At 35.1% G+C, this 8,690-nt stretch overlaps 2 protein-coding genes across 2 annotated transcripts; one reads left to right on the forward strand and one right to left on the reverse strand.

Annotated features, from left to right (window-relative positions):
- The first annotated feature begins 1,755 nt into the window (after positions 1–1,755).
- On the forward strand, positions 1,756–6,325 carry Pnn (Pinin). Its single transcript, XM_053757846.2, has 7 exons — positions 1,756–1,980; positions 2,060–2,197; positions 2,332–2,554; positions 2,743–3,037; positions 4,097–4,207; positions 4,285–4,401; positions 5,093–6,325. Exons 1-7 carry the CDS (start codon positions 1,853–1,855, stop codon positions 5,365–5,367), a joined length of 1,287 nt encoding a protein of 428 aa, XP_053613821.1. The 5' UTR covers positions 1,756–1,852; the 3' UTR covers positions 5,368–6,325.
- Positions 6,326–6,559: 234 nt separating this feature from the next.
- On the reverse strand, positions 6,560–8,622 carry Arl2 (ADP ribosylation factor-like 2). The gene is made up of 4 exons (XM_053757303.1): positions 8,425–8,622; positions 8,181–8,336; positions 7,631–7,829; positions 6,560–7,193 (listed from the first exon to the last, which is right to left on the reverse strand). Exons 1-4 carry the CDS (start codon positions 8,487–8,489, stop codon positions 7,059–7,061), a joined length of 555 nt encoding a protein of 184 aa, XP_053613278.1. The 5' UTR covers positions 8,490–8,622; the 3' UTR covers positions 6,560–7,058.
- Between the last annotated feature and the right edge of the window lie 68 nt (positions 8,623–8,690).

An 8,690-nucleotide genomic window follows, 5' to 3' on the forward strand; every position in this document is an offset into this window, starting at 1 on the left:
GGCAACATTTTTGTCGCTCGTCACTCGTCACGCCGCTTGTGATGGATGTGTTCGCACGGGATGGATATGCCTGGTTACTGATAGTAAGATTCAGTACGATTACTTTCGTTTACAGAAATACGTACTAATATTAGACACATATCATTAGGTACTTTATTAGTTAAAATTAATACCTAATTAAATCTTTAATTATAATCATTCCATCCGTCCGAGCCTACGGTCGGGCTCCGACCACTTTTTCTTGTCCACCTCTCAATCCCATGTTCTTCAATTTAATTCTCTCTCTCATCTAGGCGATTTTCTTTTTCGTTTCTTCTTCAGCCGTAGGGCGTCGAAGGCTTCGCTTTGCTCCACCCCTTCGTATGATCTTCGGGCTACTTAGTTGTTAAACCATTGGCACACTTATCATCATCAAGCCTACACTTTTGGTTTGCCAATTCTGCCAAGGCCGAAAACGGCTTAGCCAGACACTGTTTCTTTCAGCGTTTTTTTATCGTCAAACCACATTATTACACATAAGTGATTTTTTATTTAAAGTCTTATCTCCTGCGGAACAGAACAATCATGTCAACGTTAGTTGTAGTTTAAACTTCTCATATAAGAAAAAAAAACATTGTAAGAAACAATAATGGTAAGCCGATCTGGCATGATAGGGACCAACACTGTTCAAATGAGTTTCTTTCAGCATTTCTTCTCAGCAGTGGTCGTTCCGAAATGCCAGTAGTTTGTAGCTTGTGAGAAATAACTATAAATATAAAAATTGACGAGAAAAAGTGCCTGTGAAGGTCTAATTTCTGAATAAATGATTTGAATTTGAATTTTGAATTTGAATTTGAATATACTCCTGCTACATATTTCAGTGCCGTTTCCACAGTTGGAAATTTCAGTAGTTGGAAATTGCTAAGAAAAAAAGTTCATCAATATAAATTCTTTTCTTGAGCACATCGGATCCGGTCGCTGATACTTTATAATTCCCTAACATATTGCCATGATGACAGCAAGTGTGGGACCGCGGGCGGCCGGTGCATTACCGTGAAATGAAACGTCTAGGATGCTTGGTCTCGTTGCCAAAATTAATGATTTATGCGTTCGTTTACTTTTCATTGAAGCCGTTATTTAATATTTTTATGACTTTTTTTACGCCATAAAACATACTTACCTATTATCATCATCATCAAAAACATACTTCATCATCATCAGCCTACCCTTATCCCACGTGGTCGATACAGCATATCAATCCTCCATATGTAATTATTACTTTTAATATTAGCAGTGCTAACATTATGTAAATACTTCAATATCTTCCAAACTTGGTGTCTCTCTTGCTTATTAATTAGAGTCCCAAATGACGTTTCTTCACAGAGTACTTTCTATTTATAATGAGAATGCGTTTCTTGTATTGAGATTGGGATTGTGATTCGAGAGTAAGCCTGCTGTGATGCAGATGTTTATTGCTTGTTTTGTTTTGAGCATACTTGCGTCATCTAGTGTTGAGTAACTGAAAAGAATGAAAAAGCAAAGAATAGAGTTCAGACAGAGGTCGCTAATAAAAAAAGTGCTTCAAGAAATATATTGTGGAACATCTAAAATCGTAAATAATAAATAAATTTATATAGGTATTACCTATTTTTTGTTATTAAAGAATAATCACAATTTTTTTTATGTACTTGTTTTTTATTGAAATTATTCCTTTTTTCATTCATTCAAACTCTTGTATCGTTCACGTTCATATGTCATTTCTTAATTATCTGTGGACATTAATCAAATATCAAGAAAAAAAAATAAAAGCAAAGCAAGCAAGCAAAGGTTTAAATGAAGATATTAATTAGATATTTTTTCAATTTCTAACACCATGGGGACAGAAGTAGCGGTATCATTTAGTACTCTACGCGCTCAATTAGAAAGTGAGAAGAGTAGTTTGTTTAAAATAGACGAAAATATAAAGAAAATACAAGTTAGCGGACGGTTCCCAAATGATAGGTTAGTGCGGCCGATACTTGTTTGACATTGTATTCTAATTTTTCCTCTACTTATCTAATTTATTACCGCTTATTTGCAGGTTTAATAACTCCTCGGGCGACTATGTGAGAGGTGGTAATCGATTAGGCCTCCGAAATTCATTTGAAACTGGTAATACTTTTAAAAACGATGAACAGTACAATAAGCGGAAACATGAAACTAAAACGGTGTTTAGCAGGTGAATACAATATGTTTAAAGATAAATTTAATATTTGAATATTAAAACTAGACATGTATGCTAAACTTGCAAACATGTTTTATCATAAAATGTCATAAAAATGTGAAATTTATTAATATGATTGAAATTTGTAGATTGTCGGCTCGTTCGCAAGACAGTGACGGCGAGGATGATGGCCCTGGAGGTAAGAGAGCTCGTATGCCTTCAGCGGTGTCCCGGGAACTGCCTACAAGAGCTGCAGTGCTCCGGGCCCAAGGAGATGACGAGCAAGCGAGAACTCGTAATAGGCGCATCTTTGGATCATTACTCGGGACATTACAAAAGTTTAAGCAAGAAGAAATTGTATTACAAACTAAGGTAATAAATAAATCCTGTCTTTCTTAAAGTGCAATGGCATTTCATTGAATATTTAAGAGTATCTAGCAATATGAAAATATTATTTCATGAATTTATTTACTTCATCATGTTATTATTGGCAGATTATTTTTCATGGCATGATGCAATAATGCATCAATAAGTAATTTTACAAACTTTGCTTTTGACAGGAAGAAAAAAAGGCACAAGTGGAACGTAAAATAGAAGAGCAGGCTAGACAAGAAAAGGAAAGGGAACAGAGAGAGAGGAAAACATTATACGCAGAGAGAGAACACAAGAAAGCAACAATTAAAGCCCTAGAGGCAAAGATGGCACGTGTCGAAGAGTTCGAAAAGTGGGAGGCTTCTCAAAAGGACCTCGGGAACTTTATTCTTACGAAAGCAAAGCCTCATATATACTGGTTGCCCAAGAAAATGACAGAGAAGGCTACTGAGAAACTCTTGTCAAGCAGAAAGTTCCATGAAAGTAAGTATTGTATTGCAGTTTATGAGATAAACTCTTTTCATTACATTTGGAAATAATCTTTACCCAACAACCATCCATGGTAAGCAAATCTGACCTACAAAACTGTAACAATTTGATCTACCTTGACAACCTCGGTGGCACAGTGGTAAAGTGCTTGCCTCTGAATCGAGGTACTGGGTTCGTTCCCCAGTCAGGTCATGATGGAATATGATCTTTTTCTGATTGGCCCGGGTCTTGGATGTTTATCTATATATGTATTTGTTATAAAATATAGTGTGCTTAGTAACGCAAAACACAAGTCTCAAACTTAGGGTTTACCTAGTCTGATGTAGTACTTAGTAAAGGCTATTTGATATAAAAAATGCAATATCATGATATTGAGTCATCATTATAGATTTTAACAATTTCAGCAATATATGGTCCACTGTATCGCAGTGAGTAAAGTTGTATTATTATAATTTTTTAAATAATGACAGAATTAGGGTGTCAGTCATATGATGTAGTAACTATATAATCTGTGAGTTATATTACATTTACTTTACATAAAAAAACAAACTTCATTATTTTTTATTACATGTTGCACCATAGTAATTAATCAGTCTCTGTTTAGCACTTTCAGGTTTGGTATGCCATTTTATTTATTTTAATGTTGATAATTGACGTTGACTCTCTCTCTTTGCACTCTGCATGTTTCTGGTAGGAGCTGTGACGCCGCGGAGACCGGAGTTAGAGTAAAAATTACCTCAAAACTTTAAAAACTGTAAAATTTGTTGTGATTTTACAACCTTCCCTCACCCCCATTGACTTCAAACCCCCTTGGGAATACCATTATTACCTATCAGCTGCCCAGGCTATAAGTCACCTCATATGACATTCAGGTGAAAATGTAGTGGTCCTATTTTAGGGTAAAACAAAGGGAGATGTTTGTAGTTGGATGCATAAAATTACAGCAAATATCTGTAGAAATATAAAATCAAACCCTGTAACTTCAGATTTAGCTAACCAGGATCCCCCGATGATGTGTCACATTAAAGCACAATTCAAAACATTATTCACCAGAATGCATGGCGAAGAAGCGTCAGGAGTTACAGGAGGAGCTGCAGCGGATAGAGCAGCGCTGCCTGCGCGTGCGCCTCGTCGGCGCCGGCGGCCGCGGCGCGCCCGAGGAAGGTATATAACTATATTACGGCTTTATCTATCTTACTGCGACATATGCATTTTTATCAATTGAAAAATGTTTATTGAAGGTGAGAAGAGTAAACGTAACAAGTTCGCTGCGGACGCCGATGAGAAGGAAGAGAGTGACGCTGACGACCGTCACGACGAGGCGAACGACGATGGAGCCAAGCCTGTGGAAGAAACAGGTGGGTGGCAAACTACAGAAACATGATTTTATTTTCATATCCATAGAAGGGGCACTTTCTGCCAGATCTAAATATTCAACCGAGATGTGTTCCGACAATAATTTAAATAATATTTTGATTTACGATATTATTATATTTTGATTTATGATACTGAAATATTATATTTATATAGTTTTCAGATATATATGGTACAATCATAAATCATCATCAGCCTACCCTTATCCCACTTTATGTTGGTTGGTACAGCATGCCAGTCTCAAATGTTAACTGTTTATTTATGTTTATGTGGTACAATCAAAAATATATTTTTTAAATAGTTTCCAATTGAGCTTCTATACAAATATAAATATTACTGTTGAGGATTTGATAGAGTATTTTCTTATTTTGTTTATAACATTTACAGCATAACTTTTTTGTGAGTATATAGTTACAAAGTACCTTTCATAATAAGATTATACAGTTTTGAAAAAATAAATATTTATAAAACCGTCTTCAACCCACATGTACTGCTTTGAAGACTCCCTACATGTTTCAGTGTCATCGGGCCGGGTCACAACTGGACAAATAAATGCTTTATGAATCAACTGTAATACAGATCACTTTTAGTTGAATTTACGTTTGATTTTAATATTATTTAACAGAAAGCACTAAATATTGAATCAGTATTTAATGTCTTATGTAAAACTTTCAGAATCAGAGGAAAGCAAAATGGACACCATGGATCAGAACATGAGCATTGAGCCCAACACGAGCATTGAGCCCAACACGAGCATTGAGCCCAACACGAGCATTGAGCCCAACACGAGCATTGAGCCCAACACGAGCATTGAGCCCAACATAAGCATTGAGCCCAACACGAGCATTGAGCCCAACACAGATACAGATATGCAAGAGGTCACACAGACAGACACACAGGTAGTCGAAGATAATGAGAAATCTGAAATGCTGAACTCAGAGCATTCCTAACAACTCTGATGGGTTAGTTAATATTTTTTGTTGTTGAAGAATGAACTAACAATAAACAAATGAAACAATAAACAATTTATATGTTTGTTATACATGGTTTTATCCACACTAGTCTATTTCATCTGTAAAGAGATGTAAAATGAAAAGTTTGTGATGACATTTTCAAGATAAAAATTCTTTCTTTTTTCTATTCTTTTAAGATAAAAATTCGAACGGATTTTGGGTCCACGGGGAGAAAGAGTCAGTTTCAATCTTCAATTTCTATGGTAGATGGGCCGCGAGGCGCATCTAGCAAATTAAATATTATCCAGAAGTTAGAAAAATAGATTATCAATTAGTTCGGTTTGCAATAGGCTGTTCTAGTTAGCCAAATCAGGTAATTTTTATCTTGTGTTTTGGCGAACGACGGAGCCATAACACAAGAAATAAAAAAGAACGAAAACTAATATAAAAATACTGTATTTTTGTCTAGAGAAAAGATATAAAGCCCAAACCATGGATTTAGTAAGTATGGAGTGCCTACTATTCCATGGTCGAAACTAATTGACACTTCAAACTTCTTTAATGTCAGTCACTACACTGAGATAAGGTACTAAATTGATTAAATATGATTGTGATAGAGTTCATTCTTCAATGATTTTAGATAATCATTCTTTCCTTTCTCAAGTCTTATCCAAAACACAGGATAACTCGAGCTTTTTTATGCCTAATTTATCTCCCACTTCTAGGCAAGTTTTATAAAACAATAGTCTTTAACTAAACACACAGAAATATGGCTAGAATGTCGAGCAACCTAAACGAGGGCTCCATGCCAGGGCTACAAAAAGTTTAACATATTTTAACTGAAGTCAATATAACAGCTCCAGTAACAAACCATAAGTTTGTGTGATGAAATTGTATATTGAATTTGATTGTGTGAATTTTACTTTAGGAAATACAATAAATTGTATACAAAACATACATTTGTTTTTAATCCTACCCTACCAAATCAATCACTAAGATTAGCGCCAATAAGGGACCATTTAGGCTGACAATATCTAGTCTCACATTTATTATAATAACTTATAAATTTAATTTTTTCTGCAATGTAAAATAATCTCAAATCTATGAGGATAAATTTCCACATTTTTTTGTAAGATATAAGTATCAGTTTTAAAGTCAGGTAGCTAAGGTTGATCAGAAAAACAAAACATTCAGTTTCAGTATAAAAAGAATATATTTTAATCAAAATACATCACAGTTTTATTTGCGTAAGTTTTTATGCAATAATTAGATGATAGAACAAGTTTTGTTCTCATTGAGAGTATAATTTAGTACATTTTATAAGTTACATTCATTATTTTCATGAAAGGTAGGTAAGAAAAGCATTCATAAAAATGAAAAATATTATAATTCACTAACATAACAGCCATTCTTCATCCAAGATCTAAAATGTTGTCCATCTTGACTTATGGTTTAGAAGCAACAACTCAGGCTGCAGAAGCCATTAAGAAGCTACATTTGACCTTAGCCTGGAGTCAGCATGGTGGAGGGCTTTTTCACCTCAAGACTGACAATAATTTTATAATTGTTAAAAGCATTACTCAAAAATCTTCAATGTCTACTACCAAACTGAAATGGTTTGGTAGTAGACATTGCTGATATTTTTGGGAGTATATTTAATCGGGACTATTAATTTCTTATGAGAGTTTTCAATCCAAGGAAAAAATTCGAGAAGCAATATCATCCAACATCCAGTCCATGCCCTCTAGCAGATTCTCTCCAGTGACTGCAGAACATCGAACAATTCTCCAGTGATGTGTCTTGATGCTGTCCAGATCCAAAGCCTGGAGTCAAATAGTGAAAGTGAAAAAAAAATATAAATATAGACATAGGAAATTTGGTACTGGTACACTGGTAAATTCCTACAAAATTATACATTGTTAGGCCAAATTCGGCTTTAGTATCAGAAGTTTTAACAAATTTACAGCTAAAAGTGATTAATATTCATTACTTAAAAAGTTCAATTAATTTTTTACCAGAACCGAGCTATCTTTGCTTTATCTTGATAATACTTTGGCTCTTGCCAAAGTATTATCATAGAAGTCATAAAAGGCACTTCACACATATTCTAAGAAGAATATTTCTCAAAATGGCTAGCTACGCTAGCATTTTAGAGCAACCATTGCCAAGAAGAAATGTTAGAAAGAGATTAATTTACACATTTGTACAAATGTTCCTGTGTGTCTGAAATAAAGATAAAGAAATGTATTCAATCAGCTACCTCTTTGATCTCCTGCAGTGTGAGTGCCCCTGGCAGGTCGGCCTTGTTGGCTAGCACCAGCAGCGTGGCGCCCGCCAGCCGCTCCTCGCGCAGCAGCGAGCGCAGCTCCCGCGCGCAGTCCGCCAGGCGTCGTCCGTCCGCGCTGTCCACAACCCACGCCACTCCGTCTGTGCTCTCAAAGTAGTTCTTCCAGTATGATCTGACAAATGTTTCACACATGTCATATGTATAGTCAAGCATTTGCATTTCGATTTGTGGTAAGTGCAGGTGTAATATACACAATCTGGACTAGCTCTGTTTAGTGCGAGTCCATATATTTCTGCTTAACATTTTAACACCTGCATTTTACACTCGTACATACACTAATCACTGGTGAAATCAAGAATGGTCTTAACTTTCGTCACTAAGAGATGGCGTACCTACGATAAAATAGAAGGGCACAGCTAGTAATCTCACTACGAAAACCAATTTAAAAAAATATCTAACAAAATTATTAGTGTACATACCAGAATAACAGAATACATGCATTCAACAAGTTCTCTTTCCTTACCGTAAAGACTTCTGTCCTCCCACATCCCAAATATTTAGTTTGAAACCCCGGTGTTCTAAAGTTTTTATGTTAAAACCTAAAGTTGGAGAAATGGTGTCTATTGGCTCTCCGTTAAAGCGCTTCAGAATTGTTGTCTTGCCGGCATTATCCAGTCCTCTATAAGTCTACGCTAAGGAAATTTTACAAAAATAACAGTGGATACAAGAAAACATCTTTTTATAAAACATCGATTTTAAAAGGATACAACATGAGTATTCGCATTTCTTTCTCCTTCTGTCGCAACTTTTTTAGAATTGTAAGAAATCCCATATCGCCTTTCTCTTATTTCACTATTTATTACTCTAGAAAATCAACTAAATACAACAGATTTTCTACCATAAGGATTTTATAATCACATCCAACCACAACATGAACAAGAAAATCAACAAACAATATGTGTCATTTATTCATTCACTCATTTCAACAATTCAATATGACATTTTTTTTTACAATGTGACATTTTAGTGTTTC

Source organism: Plodia interpunctella, chromosome 17 (genome assembly GCF_027563975.2).
Source record: "Plodia interpunctella isolate USDA-ARS_2022_Savannah chromosome 17, ilPloInte3.2, whole genome shotgun sequence".
In the NCBI taxonomy this organism is placed as follows: Eukaryota; Metazoa; Arthropoda; class Insecta; order Lepidoptera; family Pyralidae; genus Plodia; species Plodia interpunctella.

What these genes read in the sequence shown, in the direction of transcription:
- Pnn (XM_053757846.2), top strand. Translation starts at nt 1,853, where the DNA reads ATGGGGACAGAAGTAGCGGTATCATTTAGTACTCTACGCGCTCAATTA. An exon ending in AAATTGTATTACAAACTAAG is followed by an intron (nt 2,555 to 2,742) that starts GTAATAAATAAA and finishes TGCTTTTGACAG; the next exon opens with GAAGAAAAAAAGGCACAAGT. An exon ending in CCGCGGCGCGCCCGAGGAAG is followed by an intron (nt 4,208 to 4,284) that starts GTATATAACTAT and finishes TGTTTATTGAAG; the next exon opens with GTGAGAAGAGTAAACGTAAC.
- Arl2 (XM_053757303.1), bottom strand. Translation starts at nt 8,489, where the DNA reads ATGGGATTTCTTACAATTCTAAAAAAGTTGCGACAGAAGGAGAAAGAA. An exon ending in GAAATGCGAATACTCATGTT is followed by an intron (nt 8,337 to 8,424) that starts GTATCCTTTTAA and finishes GTAGACTTATAG; the next exon opens with AGGACTGGATAATGCCGGCA. An exon ending in CACTGCAGGAGATCAAAGAG is followed by an intron (nt 7,194 to 7,630) that starts GTAGCTGATTGA and finishes ATTTGACTCCAG; the next exon opens with GCTTTGGATCTGGACAGCAT.